We start from the raw sequence: 22,573 nt of genomic DNA on the forward strand, positions 1-22,573 counted from the left end.
GGGTGCACCAGGTCTGTCCAGTGTCCTCCACTGGCCACCTAATCCAACTCACCACCAAGTGGTGATCAGCTGACAGCTCAGTCTCTCACTTCACCCAAGCCTCCAGAACATGCAGCCATGGCTGATCCTCGACGTACGGCCCGGGGGGGTCTGGTCCTATGTACACTTATGGACACTTTTCTGTTTGACCATGGTGTGCAGTATGGACAAACTGTGGTTTGCAGAAGAGAACTGTGCAAAGAATCAGGTACGACTGGTTGGTTCCTCCCAATCACAACCCTCCAGCTTTCACTGTCATTGCCCACATGAGCACTGAAGTTTCCCAGTAAGAAGTCCCCAGGTGGAGCACCCTCAACCAGCCATCCCACTCTCCAGGAGATTGGTTCCAGAGCCCAAGCTCTATGTTGAGGTGAGCCCAACTACAGTATATCTAGCCAGTACCTCTCAATCTGTCACCTCTCACACTAGTTCAGGTCCTTCCCCTTCAGGTTTTATGTCCCCATTGCCAACCTCTGAAGCTGGGTTTTGGTCCGCCAGGGTCTCTGCCTTTGTCCGACTCCCAACACACACTGCGCCTGACTCCTACGGTGCCTCCTGCAGGTGATGGACCTACAGGAGTGTGATCTCATGCCCCATCTTTGGGCTGCACTCAGCCAGGCTCCATGGACTAAGGCCCGGCCACTAGGTGCTCACCCTCCCCCAGGCCTGGCTCCATGCACTGCAAAAAACGATTTTCAAGAAAGTAAAAAAACCCTTGTTTATGGACATTTTTTCTTATTTTTTGTCTAAAAAGAAAATATATTCTTAACAAGCAAGTTTTGCACAAGAAAATAAATCTTATTCTAGGAAAATATGTCTAACTTTTCCTTAAAAGGATATTTCAGCTCATCTTGAGCTTTATTTACCAGTTACAAGGTATGAAAACCGTTTGGTTTAATTCCCTAATAAAAACAAGATTATTTTTCTCATTTCAAGAGTAAGGCCACTTAAACAGCTGCTCAGTTTAAGAAATGTATTTATTGACACTAAAGTGTAATAAAACTGCTGTCAAGTTTGACAAAACATGCACAAAAGCTGGAACTAAAAGCACATGATAAACATGAAATACAGGCCCATTTGAAAAACAGAAACGGCATAACTCATTCACTTTAGGCCATGTCAAACAGATTAATAGATCAGCATCAGACAAGTATCAGTACACATATCTTCACTGTGGCAATGCTACAATCGCATTCAACTGTCAGATTTGATAGAAAACTCAACAACAAAACTATCCAAAACAATAACCTGATAATACAGTTCATGCATGTAAAGCAGTGTGCCTTTTATAAAACATCTGTTGAACTCATGTGTAGTCCAATTACATCACACAGGTAATATTTCATGACTGCATATGTCATATCTTTGTGTGTGAAACTGTAATATGGAGTGAAATCCATAAGATTATCAGCGGATATCAGCTCCGTTGCTTGTGCCATGTTTGGAATCTCTATCTTATATGACATGTAATCTTTGTCATAACAAATGGTATTGTGCTGCTGGAATTCAAAACAGTACAATGATGAATTGATCACATAGATATTTTTCACAAGCCCAAATATAGGTAAACCACTAGAACCAACAGCACAAACAATTAATGACCTATCCCTTATGTATTTGTTACCATTTAGATTAAGCCATTTAACAGTCACTGCATGGTTTACTTCATCATTTCCAAGGAAGGCCCTCATTTTTTCTTTTAAGTATGACATTATGCTTACTTCTGAGGTTGGTCCTAATGTGCATTCATTGGAAAAAATGGGGTGATCAAAACTATCCACATTCTGACAACATTCATACATTTGATTATGCTTTATTAAAGATTTGCAAACATTTTTAAAATTTATTTTTGACGCCCATTGTTTGAAAAAGCAATGTTTCGATTCAAATCTCATGCACATATGACGGACCATTGGTCCCAAACGTTTAATTTGGCTTGGTGTATGAATCAAATAATGTTGTTTTGGTGTGATGTTGTTATATGGGAATAGGGCTTTCATGTGCTTCAAGTGCTGTTCAATGAGGATTTTCAACTTGTTAATAGTCTGCAGACTGATGACAGGAGCAAGTAAAATCTGAACTATCTCAATGAGTTCAAGAATGAATGCGTAGTGTTCAGTACCTTTGGCTGCATCAATCAGAAATGGCAAAATTTTCAGAAGAACAATCATTTGCCCCGAGGACTGCTTCAACTTATTGTCACTGGAAGCTAATGTACTGTAGGTAATAACACTTGGTTTATCTCTAATATCAACTGGAGAGTATGGGAAACCAGTCACTGCAGCATTGAAGAGATCTAAGTCTAGCTCTCCCATGAGAACTAAGTGTTTCAACACACACTTTATTTCTAATGGAGCAATCCCTTCAAAAATTACATGCATCATGTCTTGGGGTGTTTGTTGGATCAAGTTGAATGCTGGGAAATTAATAAGTTTGCTTCTTCTGTTTATTCCATATGTTGTTTTTAAGCTGCTTCTTAGATACTCTGTGTTGGCCTTCTCAATTTCGCTACATTGCCGGACATGTCGTTCAAATGTCCGTTCCTCAAAGTTATCCTCATCAAAATAAATTTGCATGTCCTCAAATGAACATTCACACTGCCTGCATTTACTATGAGCAAACCCAACACCCTCTTTAAACCCGCAAAGCTCATGTTGCGCCAAAGTGTCTCCACATAATGAAACTAATGCTCCAAATATTTCACGTTCACCATTTCCAGTTTGAATTTTAACTCCATTATATAGCTTCACTAAGTCCTCATGCAGCCTTTGCAAGATTCCATCTACACCACATTCAGAAAGCGCACTCTTTTTTGCAATGGCAAGTAGACGAATGGCAGGTAGTTTTGATCGATATTTAGGATTAATGTTTCCCAAAGTATAATAGAACATTACCAACTTATTTTTGGAGGCATGAGACCCAAGTGGGTTACAAATTTCAATTTCATCTGAGTAAAGGATAATCTGTAAGGCAGAGGGGTGTGCAGAAAATAAACGGTGAGACTTCATGAGTTCTCCATCTATGATATCATATAAATACTCATTTCTCAAATTTTTCTGCTCATCTATCAATGCCAAAACTCTTGGATGGGACAATAACTGCTCCAAACTTCTGACAAGCGGAACATAATGAAAACATTTGGGCACAGTAGTGAGGAATCTTTTTTTCCCTTTTTTTCCCATGACAGCAGTATACCCAACACAAACCTCCTCGGACTCCACAAAATTGAAATTTCTCTTTATCACATCATCCTGCCTGTATGTTGTTGAAACAGAGGCAAATGGATCCTCAATCTGGTCGAAGACTGCCAAAACATCTTTTTCAAGTCCACTTCCATGATGCTGCTGGAAAACCTTTTGTACCTGACTTCTCAGATTATTGACCAACGATGCCTGATACTGTTGTAATGCTGCAACGACATCATTCACACCACTCTGTAAAACAGACAAAAAGAACAAACGACATCTTAGTTGTTTGCTATTAAAAGAGATTTATTTTTAGCGAATAGACAACTTATAATGTAAGGACTAATAACGTACGTAGCTCTGCAACCAAAAAACTGCATAGAATTATTTGACTGTTTCTTATAGATTTTTTTCCCTCACTGAAACTGAAGAAAAAAAAAATTTTTTTAAATTCCTTCTCGGATTTCTTGCAAAACTCAAATTTTTAGTTTAATTAAGATTACAATTTTCCTTTTTAAACTGAGACTAAGAGTTAGGTGGCAGAGGAAGGCTTGTGATGGGAGCAACCCTGAAAAGGATAGGCGGAGGCAAATGGATGGATGGCTGGAGACTATGACTGCCTTAGTTTACCTAAGGCAGTCATAGTCATTTGTTGGAAAGTTGGAGGCACATACAAGTGATGCTCGGTTTTGCATAGTTACTATTAGGATAATCAGAATGAATTAAAGGTTGTTACAGTTTAGGGAAATTGTTAATAATAAATGATGAAAAAAAATAGAGCCACATGTTAAAATAATCATTCTAATTTTGTATGAGCACAAACCTGTGAAAGACGATGTTTCTCTCTTGCAGTCAATACAAGAGCTGTTGCTTGTCTGGTAAGAACATCGTGGCAGGAGTCATCCTTCAGAAAAGAGAAATAAATACAGGAATGTTATAAACTGGTAAAATGTTTTATCAAAAGAAGTTGTTATTGTTCAGTAGTGATAGACTCACCATAGATTGGGATGATGCTACTCCATCTGCGAACCCGCTTGGACAAGCTGCTGAAATGTTTGGAGTCGAGGTATCATTGTTGGTCTGGGATGGAACAAGGGGCCTTTGCGAGATATGGGCACCATCATCGAAGCCAGAGTACAATGTCTTATTATTGTCAAAAGTACCAAAATGTTCGGGGCACACACTGTCTGGATCATGCTGTATTGTGTTTTGATCAATCACTGCATCTTCTCCTGAGTTCAATCTGGTGTCTACAGCTGCATCCATTGTTGGCTGGCTTGTTGGCTGGTTTTCGACCACTGGATCAGTCCTGTAGGCCCACATGTTACTCAGACTTCTGTTCTCCGCTGATGAGGGTTCCCTCCTAGAACTGCAATTGAGATTAATTGATTAATTGACTAGTTAAAGATATTAATTACAAGCTACACTGATCATTTCTAAATAATTCTATTCTGCATTTGATAATTTACTCCAAAATATGTATGTTTTCAGACTGAGTTTAATAAATTGTTACTAATTTATTGCTGATTGATATTTGGTAGCTTAACTGTAGTTTAAAAGCTTTAAAAATCCTCAAAAACCTAAACCTGGAAAGCTAAACTAAAGAACACAGGAAACATTGAAAATGTTGCAAAAACCTTACAACCTGGAGCAAGGAGCATGAGACATGAAAACCTGAGGGAGGGAACACAGATGACACAGAGGAGAAAATGCAGACGATCCGACAAAGAACAGAGGGAAGCACACACTAAATATACACACACACAGGGAAACGAGGAATTGGCAGACAGGTACGAAACACAGCTGACACTAATCAGATGAGAAGAGACCAGGGGGAAGGGCAACAGAATACACTGATGCAGGGCATGGGACTATCAAAGTAAAACAGGAATAAACATGAACATCAAACCAGGGACACTTGACTCAAGACAAGGGAGGCACGGAGAACACCTAAACACAGGAAATAATTAACAAATAACCAGGAAACTAACTGAAACAATGAATATTAATAAACACAAACAACCAAGGAGACTCTGGACCATGCCCATTGGTTTATTTAAAACAAAAGTAAAAAAAATAAATAAAAATGGTGTTTTCTCTATTAGGAGAAATTAAGCACTCAGAAAAATTGTTTAGAAATAGCATTGATGTGGATCATAAGGAATTAGCATTAACATATCTACTGTTAAGCTGTAAACACAAGTAGGAATCTAACATGAATACTTTATATGATTATTTTCAAAGATATCAAAGTATATAGTCAGTCTCACCTCACAGATTTTTGTGTCCTAGTCGATCCGCTGCATCGTCCATTGCCAAGGTGGTCGGAGTGTGTTCGACGAATGTGATACCAAAATGAATTGTAAACACGATATTCTTTGACACATCCATCTATGCCACAAACTACACGGAAATCTGGACTATGGCTATGTGCAGAATTAATATGACTCAGTAAGGATTTGAGGGTCAGACCCACAAAAACGAAGCAGATAACACAGCGCCAAATCATTTTGTTTCACTGGTCTGTGAACCGTTTCTCCCATAAAGCCAAGATGACCAGGATTATTCCATTAAGGGGTAGGAATGGCTATCCTAATTCGGTGCCTTATAACAGCTGTACTAAGTAATAGTACCGACATGTCAGTATTTACTTAATATAATCTAACTAAATAGTTAAATCTTTAAATATATAGAATTTTATAGATATAAAACAGCGAACTAAACCATTTCTGTACACAACCCCATACTCCTGAGTTGGTACAGTCCAGCTTCGCGCCTCTAGCTTCGCGCCTCAAATTTGGATTGCAGGATTAGTAATATTTTTGGGTCCGGGATACAGTGGTACAGTGTGAAGAAATTAAGGCATGCTATGGAGAAACTGGACGAAATAACAATTGCCACCCTGAAAGGTATGTGACTGTTTTGTTTTTTCTATGTTTTGTGTTCTGCTATGTTGCATGGTAATTCGCTAGCATGGCAGGCTATACCCGGTTGTTAGCTTAGCTTGTGCGGTTAGCTTAGTTGCATTAGCATATTTAAATATGCTAGTGCTATTACACTACATACATGGGTATTTCTGAAAACGGAGATTTTCCGTTTTCATTTTAAAAATAATCCCGTCCACACGGAAATGCAGAAATGAAGGAAAACGCTGCTAGGAACATGCCAAAGCAACAGGTGGCGATATATTCCTAACCGTGTAGAAATGTTGGCCAATCAGAAGTCTAGAAGCCTCGGTGGGAAATAGTAAAGAAAGATGGGGCATAGAAGCAGAACCCAGTCTGGAGGGACAGTAACTGTGTATATGTAAGTATTTAAACACTGCAGAGAGTACAATTAACAGTAACAGTATTGTAGAAATTCATTTCACCGAAACAATAACGTGGCGCACAAGGCCCACACCTTTGACGCTGCGTTTTCTCCGTTTTTCTCGTCCACACCTAAATGCAAAAAAGGAGTTTTCGAAAATATCCACCCTGGCAAGCGTTTTTAGAAATCTCCTTTTTCAGTGACTGAAAACGCTGTTTACGTGTGGACGAAAGGTGCAAGCGAATCACAAATATAATACTTTTTCCAGTCAATGGGAGGAAGGTAATTTAGAACCTGTGGAGCAGTCAGGAGGGAATATAATGGAATAGAGTATTGTTTTTAAATGGTAAATATTAAATTATGTTTCTTGTGCATCCTGTTTGTTACCCAAGCAAAGCTGTCAGCTGGCTTGCACATGAGGATGATGCAATGTAGTGATAATTGGAAACTCCTATTGCAGAAGCAAATGTTGGAGAAGACCTGCTCTCATCACTTTCACGAGATGACATCAAAGATCTGTTTCCTGGTCCTGAACATTTCCTCAGGCGTCGGGCTCTATGGCTTGCAGTGCACAAATGTGAAGAAGTAAGTTCTGTCCTATCGCTGTGTGACAAAACTGAGAACACACCAGCTTGTTTTATGCAGTTTCAAGTAATTCCACCAATACTCACTTAACAGATAGACAGTAGAATCTTCTTTAGTTTTGATTTAAATCAAGTGGCCCACACATTTATTAAATATACATATTTTTTATTGTTCAACACTTTACTGATATTTTGTTGTACTTTCTTTCATGTGTAGAGTCCTAAAGTTCTTGTGCAATTTTATGTGAAATTAGCCCCATGTACACTGTATTTTAGAACAAGACTGCTGCTGAAAAAATGCTAACAACTACTGGAGATGGTGACTTCTCCAGAGAGGAACCCAGCACTTCTAAGTTTGTGACTATGTCCAACCCAGAGTACATAGTCTTCACAGACAGTGAACTTGAGCAAGCTCGACATTCCTACTTTGAAAAGAAGCGGCTGGGGACAGAGTGTGCTGAACCTTTGTCAAAGGAACTCTTTTGTCGACTTGTAAGAAACACCATGACAAACATGATTTCGATAGCAAGAGCAGCTGAAGACTCCAGATACCCCAGCAAACATGAGGTTGATGCCATGGCAAAGCGATTAATGGAGTACTACCCAATGCTTAAAGAAACGTGTGGTGAGTGGGTAAGTAGCATTTGCTCAATACCACTCTGTGTTAATCATGAGTGATGTATCTTATCATCTTTTAATTTTTACCGTTTGTACCTGTTAGGAGCATGTTGCTAAAAAGCTAATGAAGAGACTCTCCAATGTCAAAAGTCCAAGGAAGGGCAAAAAACCTCCTGCGAAGAAGCCAAGAAAGGTTGGGACTGAAAGTGTTGCAAAAAGTGACAGCAGTGGGGAGTCCAGTGCATCAACTATTATTCTAGATAAATCACCAGTTAGATCGATGGGCACCCCAGTGCACCACCAGGATGGCAGTGATGAGGAATGTAAGTATAATATAATGCACCCTCTTATTACAGCCTGAGTGTAAATGTGGTTTGGACAATCCTTTTTTTTTTTTTTTTTTAATTCTGCTAACAATGGAACACAACTACTTCACTGTTTATCTTGGAATCTTTGTGTTCCATTTAATAGTGACAACTTCACAGGATTAATGAACAATTTTAAGATAGGTGGTTAGTTAATTTGTTGATCTAATTTACAGAAATATTTTGGTATTTTTGTATTATTGTTTTGCACCAATAACAGATATATAAAGCCTTACTGTGGCAATAAATGATTTACACACCTCTGCTCTGTGTGTTTAGCTGGTTCAGCTGACTTCTTTGACAGCCAAAAAACCCAGGCAAGACACTACAAGACACTTCAAGAAATATACAAGACCAAAAAACCGAACAAAGCTGCTGTTACCCAACTGCTGAACCTGGAGTTTGAGTCTAGAAGACAATTCATTAACTCTGATGCTATAAAGGAGCAGGACAGAGCAGTGAAGATACTAGAGGCATATCCTTGTTTCAGAGAACTGGACCATGTAAGCAGCACTTATTTCTTTTAGCCATCCTGTTATTCCTTTGGGGACATTTTGATATGATTTTCAAATTTCTTAAATACTGGCCCTCATGTTTAAATTGTTATCACTTATTGTCAAGACCAGATACAGAGCTAGACAGATCTATCTCAGTTGGGTTTCTGTCTGTATTTTTCAGGTCCTTGATGAGCTGCGGAGAATTATTCAACCATCCAACTTGAAATACATTTCTGAGATGAAGGATAGATGGGAAATCTTCTACTCGAAGGTGCAGTTTTATGGTGTCATGAAGAAAGTTATGAAGCCGCCAAAAACTTTGGATGGAGGTAATGCTACAGTATCTTGATTTGTCTACATTTATGCTTTGCAGATTACATTATTTGCAATGCTTAATGGTGTTGCCCTGTCTTATTTTTCTTTTTTCAAACCAGTGGAACATGCAGCAGCTGTGTTCAGAGCCCTTCCCGTGCTTTTCCCTTCCAGCACAGTACCACCTAAGAAGCTGGGCATCTGTAGTGAGGCTTTTTTCCATGTCCTAAAGGTAAGGCTGCAATATTCTATGTGTATATATTGTTGAATTTTGCAGTTACTCATGTTTTCATTTTATATATTTTACTGTGGAGTCAGTCAAATATTCTTAAAGTTCAGATCCCCATAACATGTTGATGTTAATAAAACCTACAAAAAAAGTTGATCTATTTTAAACTGTAATGCAACTCAAAAATTGTATTTCTTACGGTCTTGTTCTAATCCTCTTTCTTTCTGTCATGTAGACTTCAGAAGACCCTGAAGGCTACCTGCGTCAGCGACCCCTGGCTTGTCCAGTTCTGCTTGTCTCTGAAGGCAACTGCATGATAGCTGTTGGAACCACACCAGTGAGCACTTTTGACCGGAAGGATCTTAATGAGGGACTGCTCTATCTGATGGCATATTACTATGCCCTCCACCTCACATATCCAAAGTGCATTTCCACGCTGCTGTCTGTCTTGCAAACTGAAATACTCAAAGACTCCATCCATGACCGAGATTCAACCCCCTCTTACAAGAAGGCGCTTGGTGAGTGGAAGTCATTCATTGAGTGAGTCTCTCAGATGACAGACTCCATCTGCCTTGTTTATCAGACTCAGTGTTGGTCAGTGAGGTTGTTTTTTTTCTCTCTAGAAAAGTTGTTCAAATGTAAAACACATGTTTGTTTGTGTGGTCGTTAAACTTGTTCTTCTAAAATGTTATGTAATATAGGATTTGAAATAGTGATTGTTTTAAGCTTCAGCAAAATTTATTTTTGATACCAGCCATGAGTGTGTTATACTGTTATTATTCATGTTAAGAGTATCTGGAATATGCACTTCTTATATTGGCCATGTTACACAGTACCCTGCTGAAATGTATAATTTTAGACATGATTCTCCTGGAACAGACCTCAGTGAGTTACTGACCCATTGCTGTGTCAATAAAAGCGCAAAATCTAAGAGTGCTTTTGCTGTCTTAATTTAAGATGAATTCCCTTATTTTTAGTAGCTTTTTGAAGAGATGGTGTCTTATTCTCAGGAATTTTTGCTGATTATTGTTCTCAGAGTCGAAACATAATTCTTATAGTTAGCTCAATCAAGAAAGAAACAATTCAGTTTTAAGAAAATTTGTCCTATAGTAAGGTGTTTTTTTTATGTGAAAAATCTAAATTAAGGTGTCGAATCTTAAAGTAAGCAAATAATTCTTGAAAACAGCTTGTTCAAGAAAGCATAATACTCATTTTAGGTACAGATTTTCTAAATATCAAAGTATCTTTTACTTATAATAAGTCATATTTTCTTCAAATAAGCATACATTTTAGACAATTTTGTCTAGTTAAAAGGCATATGGCAGTTAGATTAATTTGCTAGTTTTAAGAATTCTAGTCAAGCAACTTTTGCTTACCCCATTGGCAGATTTTTTTGCTCAAAACAAGAAAATTTTGTCAGATTTAAGAATATTTGGCTTGTTTCAAGTATAGCTGTTTTTGCAGTGTGGCAGTGCCCTGGTCGCGGTAACCCCATCCTGGGCAGTGTGAACTGTTCCCTTAAGGCTCTCATAGGGTTTTCTGAATTGCTCTTTGTCTGGTCTCTCACCCAAGACCAATTTCCCATGGGATACCTACCAGGGGGCAAAACGCCCACCAGCAAGATTCCCCCTGGGATCCCAGGGACACACATACCCCTCTACAACGATAAGGTAAAGGTTTACAGAGGGGAGGTATTTTAATTTAGTAATGTATTTTAATGTGATCTTAATGAAGGAGTGAAAAAACTGTCTGACGGCCGTCTATGTCGTGGAAAAAACTGCTGAAAGACTAAAGTTAAAAACGGTCTCTGGATGAATGGTCACCAATGTTAAAAAAAGATATCAGAGTGGTAAATGCCTTGTATATATGTTGTGTGTGTGTGTGTGTGTGTGTGTGTGTGTGTGTGTGTGTGTGTACTTCTTCTAAAAAAAAGTTTAAAAAAAAGAGGTAAATAACTGCACAATTGAGGAGAGTCAATAATTTACATAAAAATTTACATATAAAAAAAAGGTTAATGGTTATATGGTTAATAGTGTTGATTTTTTTGTTGTTGAATTATGTTTATTTTATTTTTTAAAGAAAAAAAAGTTAAAAACCATTGTCATTATAACCTTAATGGCCTGCTTTGCCTTTTTTTTACAAGCAAATTCCAGTTCTAATAAAATAATAATCATAATAAGTCATAATCTGGTCTTAAAGGACTTAAATAAGGTAAATACAACTTCAGATGAACAAAAATGTGATATATCACATGATACTTATTTTAAAATATTAGCTGAAAAAGTTGTGTTATTGCAATAGCAACACCTCGATTCTTTTCATTTTCAGCCGTCCTGTTTTAGATTTGCTGTTGGGATTATTTTCCTGTTAGTTTGTTCAGTTTTGGCCAAGCTTTAGCTGTTGGACAGATGACTTCACCTTTGACTCTACAATACTCTGGTATTCAGACAAGCCTATGGATTACTCAGTGACTACAAAGTGCCTGGGTCTTGTGGCTACAAAGCACTATGAGGTGTTTTTGCTGTGTATTGTGCATTATTGTCACATATCTTCACTTTGGTCTCATCTGTCCAAGCAACATTTTTCCAGAGGTTTCGTGGTTTGTTCAGCAGCTAAAGCTAAAACATACTGCAATGTTCTTTTTCCTGTTAGTGTTTTTTCTGGTGACTCTTTCAAAGCTAAATATTCAGTTTTGTTTTTTAATTTTACATTTATGAACTGAAAACAAGAACTCTGAGATTTAGCCCTTGGAGTTTCTCTGTGCACTGTATTGCAGTTCTGTAGCAGACGTTATTATTAAGAAATTATTATCATTATTATTATTATTAACCTAATAATATATACATAATTTTAATCAAAAGGACCAATTTCCTTTCTTTAATAAACCACACAAAAAAAAATACAACAAGTTGACTGCACGGACTACTTTTGTCATTTGCTTTTCTTCAACAAGTGCCTTTACTGTAGACAGTAAAGATGACTTTCTGCCTTAAGTCGTGTTTTTTAAGTCACTGAAAAGCATCCTCTACTTGGTTGAGATCAGGTGACCTATTTACCTGAACAATATCCTGTGTCTTTACTTTGAGAAACTATTGGGTTGCTTCTTCAAAGCAAAGGGACAGTGCCACAAACATTATCCCTGTGCTGTGAAGTGCTGTCCAAACAGATCTGCAACATTTTGCTGAATCTGAGCAGTGTAGCTATTTACGCTTCAGAGTTCCCCCTGCTACTCGTCTCAGCATGCCCATGCCACCATATTGCCTCCACCATGTTTAAAACACGATGTGGTGTATATCAGGTCATGCGCTGTTCTTTTCTTTCTCCATACCATTCCCATCATTCTTGTATAAGCCAATCTTGATTTTATCTGTCCAAAGATTTTTTTTCAAGAACCGTGCAGGCTCTTTTAGTTATATTTTTTAGTAAAGTATCCTCTTGAGTGTGACCAGTGTTTTGCACCTTGTAAACCTTCTGTATTTACATGCATCAAGGTGTTAGTTTGACAATGACATGCCAACCTTCTTAAGAGTGCTCTTGATGTTGTAGAGGGGTTTTACTTAACCAAGGAAGGATTACTGTAGTTTTCCATGACACTTATTGCTGCTGAAGTGCATTCATCATCATTTGTTTACATTTTTGGTGATTTGGCCACTTTTAACATGTTTTCTAAATGAAGAGCTAATAAATAGAACTTCAACACTAAAGAATAAACTCCAGATCTCCATCTGTTAATTTTTTGTAAAATAATAAAGACCAAAACTGTTAGGGATTTACACTGAACAAAAATATAAATGCAACACTTTTGTTTTTGCTCCCATTTTCCATGAGCTGAACTTAAAGATCTGAAACATTTTCTACAAACACAAAGGAGCCATGACTGTCAAATATAGTTCAAAAATCTGTCTAAATCTGTGTGAGTGAGAGCTTCTCGTTCGCCGAGATCATCCATCCCACCTCACAGGTGTGGCATGTCATGGTGCTGATTGGACAGCATGAATATCGCACAGGTGTGCCTGAGACTGCCCACAATAAAAGCCCACTCTGAAATATGCAGTTTGATCACACAGCACAATGCTACAGATGTCGCAGCTTTTGAGGGAGCGTGCCATTGGCATGCTGACTGCAGGAATGTCAACCAGAACTGTTGCCTGTGAAATGAACGTTCATTTCTCTGCCATAAGCCGTCTTCAAAGGTGTTTCAGAGAATTTGGCCGTACATCAGCAGTCTCAGGCACACCTGTGCGATATTCATGCTGTCCAATCAGCACACCTGTGAGGTGGGATGGATGATCTCGGCGAACGAGAAGTTCTCACTAACACAGATTTAGACAGATTTGTGAACAATATTTGACAGTCATGGCTTCTTTGTGTTTGTAGAAAATGTTTCAGATCTTTAAGTTCAGCTCATGGAAAATGGGAGCAAAAACAAAAGTTTGCGTTAATATTTTTGTTCATTGTATGTAGAAATATTCCGTACACTTTATGCAATACTTGTCTTTAACCCACTGTATTAAATATGGAAGTGAGCATTTCAATCACACCTTGACTGACTGTCAGATATTTACCTGCATTTCTCTTTCACCACAGATATGGTTCTACACCAACAGCATCTTTGAAAATGCTGGAATTCCAGCTCCAGAGATCCAGTATACCACAGCAGGAACAGGAATTATAGAGATCATTGCTGGACTCATTGGGGTAAGCATACAAATTAGAATTCATGCAATTATATAGCAGTTGATGTTACCTTTGTATTAGTGTTGTATTGCATTTTATTTCCACAAAAACAGATATTCATCATGTACAGAACTGAAATCAGGAAGTGATTTTGGGGCCAGCTTAGCTTAAAGGAGGGAAGCAGAGAGAAACACCTTGCCTAGCTGTTTCCATTGTTGCAAAATATTTTGAGTGCTCGAGTTTATCAGAAAAACACTATATAAGAATCAGTCCATCACATTAGGTACTAGTTTGCAACAGTGTCGATAGCAACAGCACCATCGTCCTCCAGTTGACACACACTGACTCACACTGCATTGCAGCAGACAAGGTGGCGCAAAGCTGAACACATGAACAGTAGCTGACAACAACACTGCAAATGCTGCTGCAAGTATTTATCAGACAAATGGTCAAATGGTGAAAATCCAGTTGTTGATAGGCCTTTATAGGTAATGTATATGAAACAGAAAATTTGGAATCACCAATTAACATAACACATCTCTGACCTGTGAAAGGAAGTAGGAGTGCATGAAGACTCCGTACAGATGCGAATACACAGTCATCACATGATAGCATAATACTAATATTTGTTGTCTAAAAAGTCTTATGTCCAAAACTGAAACTGGAAACGTCTGAGAAAAGTTTACCAGCAACGTTATTTTTGTGCCACTATTCTGAGCGCACGTAAAAAATGTTTGCAGGTGCAAGTGTTGCATTTTGAGGAGAAATTTATTTTGAGCGAAGAAAAGCTGAATTTGAGCGAATAAACTTCATTGCTGCCTGCAAAAAATGTATTTCAGTGTTTGCTATTATCCACACACACACACAACAGCAGCCCCTCTCGCTCAGTTTTTGTATTTGCGCTCGCAATGTGTTGCTCGCGCTCTCAACATTTCTGCCTGTGCGCGTTCAACTCTTTGTGTACATCGTTATAGTTGTACCACAAAACCAGCCAATCACAGACTTGGATGCAAAAAAATCTGATTGGCTGTTTTGGTCTCCAATCAGCTCGAAATGACGAAATGCAATATCCCAGAATGCATTTGTCCAAAACTCAAACGAGGCAGTCGCGGCGGAGTTTGAAATATTACTCTGTCTGAGTCACAAAATAAACTTTAAAGATATTTTCATGCGAGAATGTTTCTGTGTAAACTTCAAATATCTGCTCGATTCATCAGGACATCACATATTTGCACAAGTGCTCTGACGTTTTCGGAGATGCCTGTTACCCACCAGCTGACCGCACAGCTGGACTGGCCAAAGTTTTATGTTTGTTTGTTTTTGTAACAGTATAAACAATGAAAGGTGGTGGATTAGTCAATTGGTCATCATCAACTCTGGGCTGGACCAATTACAACCAGAGATGGGCAGTAACGCGTTACTTGTAACGCATTACTGTAATCTGATTACTTTTTTCAAGTAACGAGTAAAGTAAGGGATTACTATTGCAAAAACAGTAATTAGATTCCCGTTACTTTCCCGTAGGAACGCTGCGTTGCTGCGTTACTAAAACCGTGATTTTTTGTGAGAATGTCTCACGACAGTGACGTAAGCGAGTGCGACGTTCGTGACAACAGCTGTGTGCAGATCAACAATGGATCATATATCGAGTGCAGAGAGAGTGTGAGCGTGCAGCGTTTAAAGCGTGGAAGTACTGACCTTACTTTGAGTTTGATTCCATAAAAAGTGACAAAAACATTAGTGTCCGCTGTGCGTGGGAAGAAAACTTCTTTTTACAGCGAAAAAACCCCTAAACTTCCAACAAGCACCGAGTAGCTACGACGTAATGGGAAACTCACAGAGACACTCGCGGATTCTTCCACTGACCGCGGCACACCTGCACCAGGGTAAACCTCCGCCTACCCCACTCCTGCTTTACAGGTGAAAATAGAGCAACAGGACCACTGAGTCTTTGACTTTATTTATTTTCTGCTGTGTTTTACTTGCATCTATTTGAAAGACTGAGTGTAAACACACAAAATATTTTATTTTATGTGCTGGAATGTGCAGAAAATAGGTTTAAAAATAGGTTTAGAATTGTTATATATATATATATATATATATATATATATATATATATATATATATAACAATTCTGTAACTGTAACTTCGGTCGTTGCTGTGCTTTTTGGAAGTCGAATTTCCCAGAGGAACCCACCCGAGGGATTAATAAAGTTCTATCTTATCTTATCTTATCTTATCTTATCTTATCTTATCTTATCTTAAATGTTAAACTAATTTCTTCCAGTCAGAGAATGTTGCATATAATTAAATTTTTGCTTGATGCATAAAGTTAAAAGATTAAAACTAATAAAACAAGTTTTAAAAAGAGACTTTTCCATTTGATCACATTTTGTGTGATGGATTATGCAGAAAAAGTAGAATTGGGCTGAAAGATCTATCGCTTTATCACCTCTTCAGGTTGTAAATCGTGTTTTTAAAAAGTAACTAAGTAACTAAGCAATTAATTACTTTTGAAAATAAGTAATCAGTAAAGTAACTGGATTACTTTCTGGGGGAAGTAATCAGTAATTAGTTACTGATTAGTTTTTTCAAGTAACTTGACCAACACTGATTAACACATCCGTATTGAGGGGAAGAGGAACAGTTTGTGTGGTACTTCAGCTACAATGAAAAAGACACAAAGCTGGAGTTATTCTGTGTTTTTGCTGCACAGCTGTTTCTTCTTCTCTCATTCTCTCCCCTCCCTCTCCTGTTGTTACTTCAGTCATGAAACTGATCAAAGATCACAAGTCCCGTCTCTCTTGTTTATCGCCCACTTTGCGCCAGAAAGAGGAAACCAGCGGATGTCGCGCTGAACAACAGCAGCACGTTTAAGCTTGATCAGCTGTTGTTAGAATTGATTTAATATTACTTTCTAGTATCAGCGGATGTTTGCTGGAAACAGCCAATCAGATTTTTTTGCATCCAAGTCTGTGATTGGCTGGTTTTGTGGCACAAATATAACGGTGTACAGAAAGTTGAGCGCACACGGGCAGAAATGTTGAGAGCGCGAGAAACACGTTGTGAGCGAGCGCAAATGCAAAAACTGAGTGAGAGGGGCTGCTGTTGTGTGTGTGTGTGGATAATAGCAAACACTGCAATACACTTTTTGCACGCAGCAATGAATTTTGTTCATTCAAATTTAGTTTTTCTTCGCTCAAAGTAAATTTCTCCTCAAAATGCAAAACTTGCACCTGCAAACATTTTTTACATGCGCTCAGAATAGTGGCACAAAAATAACGCCATAGGTTCCTTAACAACTCAAATGATGTTGCATTTAAGTTGGAACAAAAACAGATTGTCACAGTGGTGCAAATGGATGATTGGCTCCACAAGTTCTTTCATGCTGCTTCTGACATTTGGTTAACTGAGGAGTGACATCATTCCAAGTCCTAACATTCAGCTTCCAGCAAAAGGAACGAAGCCCTGATCAGCAACAGCATGTTTTTTTGTTGTTGTCGTCATTTTCCCCCCTATGGTACCAAAGTATCCTGTATATTAGCATCAAATGTGAAACTCTAGTATTGCGACACACCTAACGACCATCCAAACTGCTATTTTAAACATCATCATTAGCCCATTGACTCTGTATTTCTAAGGTGAGCTAGGCTAGTGCTTCTCATTTTGTATGCTAAGTTGGTGTAAACACACCTTGAGTCGAAACACAAACACATGTGTTCCACTCAGTAGTGTCTAATAAAGCATCTGTCTCTCCTTATTGAGTGTTTTACTATAGAGAAGCTGGGCCGCAGGCCTCTCATGATTGGGGGTTTTGCTATGATGGGTATCTGCAGTACTGGGATAACACTGGCCCTCATTTTACAGGTAAGTGTGTGTGTGTGTGTGTGTGTGTGTGTGTGTGTGTGTGTGTGTGTGTGTGTGTGTGTGAGTGAGTGTGTGTGTGTGTGTGTGTGTGTGTGTGTGTGAGTGTGTGTGTGTGTGTGTGTGTGTGTGTGTGTGTGTGTGTGTGTGTGTGTGTGTGAGTGAGAGAGAGAGAATACATATTTAAAGCAGTGTTTAACAAAAAGACTCATTTTCGCTTAGAGAAGCTACATAAATACTGTCAGACTTCTTCAATGTTCTGCTGTTTGTTCTCATTGCAGGCTCATTTGTCATTCATGCGCTACATCAGTGTCTGCTGTGTGGTGGGCATTATTGCTGGCTTCTGTATTGGCCCAGGCAAGTTGCTTTATACTGCATGTTAAAGGACTGGTTCATTTAAATGACAACTATTAACAGATTTACCTGTTCAAAGTATTATTTTGGTGTGGTTATCACATGATGTCGACAGAAGCAAAAAACGAAAAAATAAAAACATAAGAGCCAAAAAACAAACTAGTTGATGCATCAAAGCGGTGGCTGCCTGCAAAAATCTAACTGCTGCCCATTTCATATTTGACAGTGATTAAATGGTTTTAACCCTCTCAGGCTCAAGTTTTTTGTTGCTAATGCACAACCAAGTCCTGCAGTGGTAAAAGAAACTCATAAAATATGTATGTGGGGTAATCAGGTTGTTAGTTTTTAACTGTTGGAAATCGGCAACGCCTGCCTGGAGAGGGTTAATATCAAGTAGACAACATTATGTCAGCAGGCATGGCATTCATACAGCTACAGGCGAAACGATTTTCTTTTTCCCACATGTTTTAGAAACCTTTGGAATTTTTGGTATGTTTAATATCCATTTAAACGCGTGTGTTTGGAAACTGGAATCTTTTACTAGCCAGGATTTGTGGATGGGTTATATGTGAACTATTGCTGGGCAGAGCCATGAACAATAGTGTGTTTAGAGACTCGTGCATGATCTCAGATAAACAGACTATCACTGATTGCTGCTAAAAGAGTTTTAAGAGTTATATAAACCAGAATGTAATTTAAGCTTTTGTACAGGTGGATGACAATAGTTTCTAGAGTAGTAAACAGGTGAGTGTAGTCTGCTCTGATTGCAGCTGATGTGTGATGTTATTCTTTTGTAACCTGTGAGTTGCAGGAGGTTTGGGTTGCTCTGTGTAGTGGTTGAACAGCACCCTCTGCAGGTCATGCCTTTAAAAATTTGTCTCTAATTTGTCTCTGAAAATCTTTTGTACTGCAGCTCTAGTTACATTTTCATTTATTCAGACATTTAAAAGTTTAATAAATGCAATTATTTATAAAAGTGATATGCATTCAAATGTTCTAATTTGAAGTTCCCTGACTGTATATTTGACTCTAGGTTCTAGGACCTTCTGTAAGAGAGACAAATAAAGCCGTTTTTACTGACTATAACAGTTAAATATTAATGATATGCATTCTTTGACACGTTTCTCGTGTCCATATGCGGATTTTTAGGCCCAAAGGCTGTATTGGTACGAGAGATGATAAATGAACATGTATTATAAAATCATGAACATAAATAATATAATTGCTTGCACACACCCTGTTAATCTGCACATTAGTTTTGTAATAAAAACTATCTGTTATCTCTGTGTTTCCTCTGGATGCTCCGGCTTCATCCAGGTGCATGTTATAAAGCTGCATATGGATGTAAGGTGGACAAAGTGCCTTATCCTGATCAATAATTGGAGCTATAGGATGAAGAACTTTGGAGACCAAAAGAGTCAGATTGTGTTTGTTACTTATAAATTGTCTCAAATGTGAGACTAAATGACTTGTGAACACTATGAAATCGCTGCGAGAGCATCCAACAGCAATGTGTGACTGATGTTTGGTAAGTCCTGTCTTTTTCCTGTTGCAGCTGGAGTGCCGTTTCTGGTCACGGCAGAGTTGTTTAAACAATCTCACCGACCTGCAGCCTACATCATAGGAGGCTCACTCAACTGGTTGTCCAACTTCACTGTGGGATTCGTCTTCCCATTCTTACAGGTAGAAGCTATACACGGTCGTGGATTTCTTTACAAACGTAGTATGCAGAGAACTGATTGATGTAGTCCTCGAGTACCCACTTATCCAGGATCCAGTTTAGGTCTTTATGCTTTTAATAGATTCCTTAAGAATCTATTAAAAGCATAAAGTCAGGGAGCTGTTAAATCAGGGGGAGCACACAGGATGGAATAGAGCAGCTGTCAGTGACAGCAGACAGGATACTGGTGAAGCCACTAACAGCATGTGGAGGAGACCGGGGTAGTTCTAGGTTTCAAAGTGCTTCGCCTACATCGATCCTGCTAAATGAAGACAGAAGGACACCGGTGCAGTCGTGAGCTGATGTGCTGCTGGCTGAGCTCGACTTCAGAACTAATGCTCAGTTTGCATAATGGGAGTAATGCAGTGTTACGCTTTGTTTTATCTCCCTCAAGTCGATATATCACTGTGAATGCCTCAGAAATCCTTCTCAGTTTCTTACTCCCTGTAGTCCAAGGAAACGTCAGAGTGTAAGAGTAACTACCTATTCTGACATACACAATGTCAGTTTACTCAAAGTGACATGGGTCACCTTTGATTTAAAACCAATTGTCCTTTTCTTTCTTTCTTCCATTTACCTGCAACACCAACCACCAGATGTCAGCCGGAGCTTACTGTTATTTAGTGTTTGCCACCATTTGTGCATCTGTTGCCGTCTATGTCTACATTGTGATCCCAGAGACCAAAAACAAGACCTTCATGGAAATCAGCCAGATGTTCTCGAAGAAAGAAGCAGTCTTAGAGACCCAGAGTCTGATCCATGTTGACCAGCTAAAGCTGCGGAAGCTGAATGGCTACGGTGGTCTAGAACATGCTTCGGTGGAGTTTGACAGCTCTTTGTCTGTACCTTAACTCAGACTTCACAGCCAATTCATTCCTTTGGTATGTACATTGTAACAAAACAACACCTCACCTGTACCCAGTGTGCTATAGCTGAGTGAAGTTATTCTGTCAACTGAATATTTATATCCAAGATTTGTAAGAAAATTTACTTCATGGGTGCTAATTCAAAAGTATTACTCTGGGAGCATGGTGACATCACAGGACTATACATATAGTGAAACAGCCATACAGGTTGGAAACAATCAACCTGTATGGTACGCAGACTTAAGACAAATGTCATTACATTTGAAAAACCCATTTCCTCTTTGGCCTGCTGTAATGGACCAGATCTGCCTATGGAACGGACTGTAACTCCCAACAACCCTAGTTTGATAATTGGGTAAGAAAATAGACGAGAGTGTTATACAGAGTTTCAATGGTTGTTCTACACTAAAATACTAGTTTCAGTTTCCCTGAGGTACATTAGGTAAGTGCCCTTGTTCTATCTCGACCCAGCAAATAAATATGTTTTTATGTCAGTCATGATTTCAACCTTGATTATCTTGGTGAGTACAGTGCTATGAAAAATGTTAGCAGTGATGTGCACAACTGCAAGAAATTGTAACCACAACTGTACTTAAAAAAATAATAACCGTTTTAATTATGTTGTCTGTGGAAGGGAAAGTATATTCATGAAAAACTAAAATACAAATGACCTCTGGGGTCATGGAAAAACAGGTCATTTTCAAATAAAGCCCAGCTAGTAATTCTTCTGAAAGGTAAACTTCATTTCTCTCCTCACTGTAACCAGTCATTTTGGGTTCTACACTTAACCAAAATACAAGTGAAAAAATAATTGTCCCAGAAGGAGCTCAGACACCAGCTGTTTGTCCCTTTTGTGTGTCATTTTACATTTTTTGGGTTTAAGCAGCTGATGGTTGTTTAGGTTGTTAGTTTCTTACAACTGACAAGTTCATATTCTGTTTAGTCAGCATTAGCATGTGGAATGGGAAGCAATTAATTAGATAAGATCTTTGTTGGGACAAAGAAAACATGAGAGGATGAGATTGACCCAGCTTTATAGAAATAATAAATATTAAACAAATTGTTATTTCTTTGATCATGAAAAACCTCAGATGCTGTGGATACTGTTACTGCTACTGCACTTTTATGTATATTTTAAAAGATGCTTACTGCAGACAGTTTGGGTGGTAAATTCTGTAAATTGGCTTTTTAGCCAGCATGAGTGAAATGAAATCGGACATGCACAGAATAAACTGTCTTCCTTTCAGTAGGAAACAAGAGCTTGTAGACACAACAGCCTGTAAGAAACGGGTTGTGCACAGTACCACACACAGTACATGACAGAAATACATCTTTTTTTAATCTTTTGTAGTCAGTAAGTCACAATCTAAGAAATCCAAATAACAAACTGCATGTTGTTAAATGTCACCATTTGTTCCATATGTATATTATCTGATGTTAAACATGATGTTTTCTCAAGTTGGTCCTGATATTTTAGACTGTGTCATTACGCTGTGCTGGTTGAATTGTTTTGCAAAGTCTGCTAAAATATAATTTATACAGAAAGTGAAACAGTTTAAATACATGAAAATGTGTACATAAGTCTAAAAGTTGTGAATTGTCAAAAGATAACTACATAAATGAAGTCCTATACCACTGTGCTTTCTGTGTTTTCATTACCAAGCATAGTTGACTGTCATGTTCCAGCAGCATTGTACAGTAATAAGAAAATTATGCTACTAACATATCTAAACTGTAGGAAAGACAAAAGAATCCAAGGCACTGGATTTTTTATTCACCCTCAAAAACACAAATCTAACTCCCTGCTGACCTCTAGTGGTCAGAAAAGAAGTGTCTGCTAGTCCAGTCTAACTGAAAAAACCATTCTTGTAAACAATGTAAACAATGCCAAAATTATGAACATTTACACATTTTAAAAATATATTTAAGCACTGCTGCTTATCTTGGCCTATTA

The 22,573-nt window shown here is 38.3% G+C and overlaps 3 protein-coding genes across 3 annotated transcripts in view; 2 read left to right on the forward strand and 1 right to left on the reverse strand.

Moving 5' to 3' along the window:
* Positions 1–22,249, forward strand: part of slc2a15a (solute carrier family 2 member 15a) — a 39,171-nt gene extending 16,922 nt beyond the window's left edge. Inside the window, exons 8-12 of the mRNA XM_085295925.1 lie at positions 13,726–13,836; positions 17,581–17,682; positions 17,961–18,036; positions 19,589–19,716; positions 20,350–22,249. Of these exons, the coding sequence (XP_085152051.1) occupies positions 13,726–13,836; positions 17,581–17,682; positions 17,961–18,036; positions 19,589–19,716; positions 20,350–20,604 (672 nt within the window). The 3' untranslated portion in view covers positions 20,605–22,249. The remainder of the gene's footprint in view (positions 1–13,725; positions 13,837–17,580; positions 17,683–17,960; positions 18,037–19,588; positions 19,717–20,349) is intronic.
* LOC146560557 (uncharacterized) lies at positions 1,003–5,979 on the reverse strand. Its single transcript, XM_085295924.1, has 4 exons — positions 5,495–5,979; positions 4,221–4,593; positions 4,048–4,128; positions 1,003–3,473 (listed from the first exon to the last, which is right to left on the reverse strand). Exons 1-4 carry the CDS (start codon positions 5,731–5,733, stop codon positions 1,326–1,328), a joined length of 2,841 nt encoding a protein of 946 aa, XP_085152050.1. The 5' UTR covers positions 5,734–5,979; the 3' UTR covers positions 1,003–1,325.
* LOC146560558 (uncharacterized) lies at positions 3,772–10,571 on the forward strand. The gene is made up of 8 exons (XM_085295927.1): positions 3,772–6,133; positions 6,994–7,118; positions 7,394–7,750; positions 7,839–8,058; positions 8,380–8,603; positions 8,779–8,926; positions 9,032–9,141; positions 9,374–10,571. The coding sequence occupies exons 1-8, from the start codon at positions 6,094–6,096 to the stop codon at positions 9,680–9,682; spliced, it is 1,533 nt and encodes a 510-aa protein (XP_085152053.1). The 5' UTR covers positions 3,772–6,093; the 3' UTR covers positions 9,683–10,571.
* Positions 22,250–22,573: the final 324 nt, after the last annotated feature.

This window comes from Mchenga conophoros, linkage group LG13, assembly GCF_057382185.1.
Source record: "Mchenga conophoros isolate Kocher_MC1m ecotype Shallow Benthic linkage group LG13, M_conophoros_male_GT1.1, whole genome shotgun sequence".
Classification (NCBI taxonomy): Eukaryota; Metazoa; Chordata; class Actinopteri; order Cichliformes; family Cichlidae; genus Mchenga; species Mchenga conophoros.

Bases quoted from the DNA above. Each gene is read 5' to 3' on its own strand.
- LOC146560557 (XM_085295924.1), bottom strand. From the start codon at position 5,733: ATGATTTGGCGCTGTGTTATCTGCTTCGTTTTTGTGGGTCTGACCCTC. The intron at 4,129-4,220 runs GTGAGTCTATCA...TCTTTTCTGAAG, and splicing joins TAGCATCATCCCAATCTATG to GATGACTCCTGCCACGATGT. The intron at 3,474-4,047 runs GTTTGTGCTCAT...TCTGTTTTACAG, and splicing joins AGAAACATCGTCTTTCACAG to AGTGGTGTGAATGATGTCGT.
- LOC146560558 (XM_085295927.1), top strand. From the start codon at position 6,094: ATGGAGAAACTGGACGAAATAACAATTGCCACCCTGAAAG. The intron at 8,059-8,379 runs GTAAGTATAATA...CTGTGTGTTTAG, and splicing joins GGATGGCAGTGATGAGGAAT to CTGGTTCAGCTGACTTCTTT. The intron at 8,927-9,031 runs GTAATGCTACAG...TTTTCAAACCAG, and splicing joins GCCAAAAACTTTGGATGGAG to TGGAACATGCAGCAGCTGTG.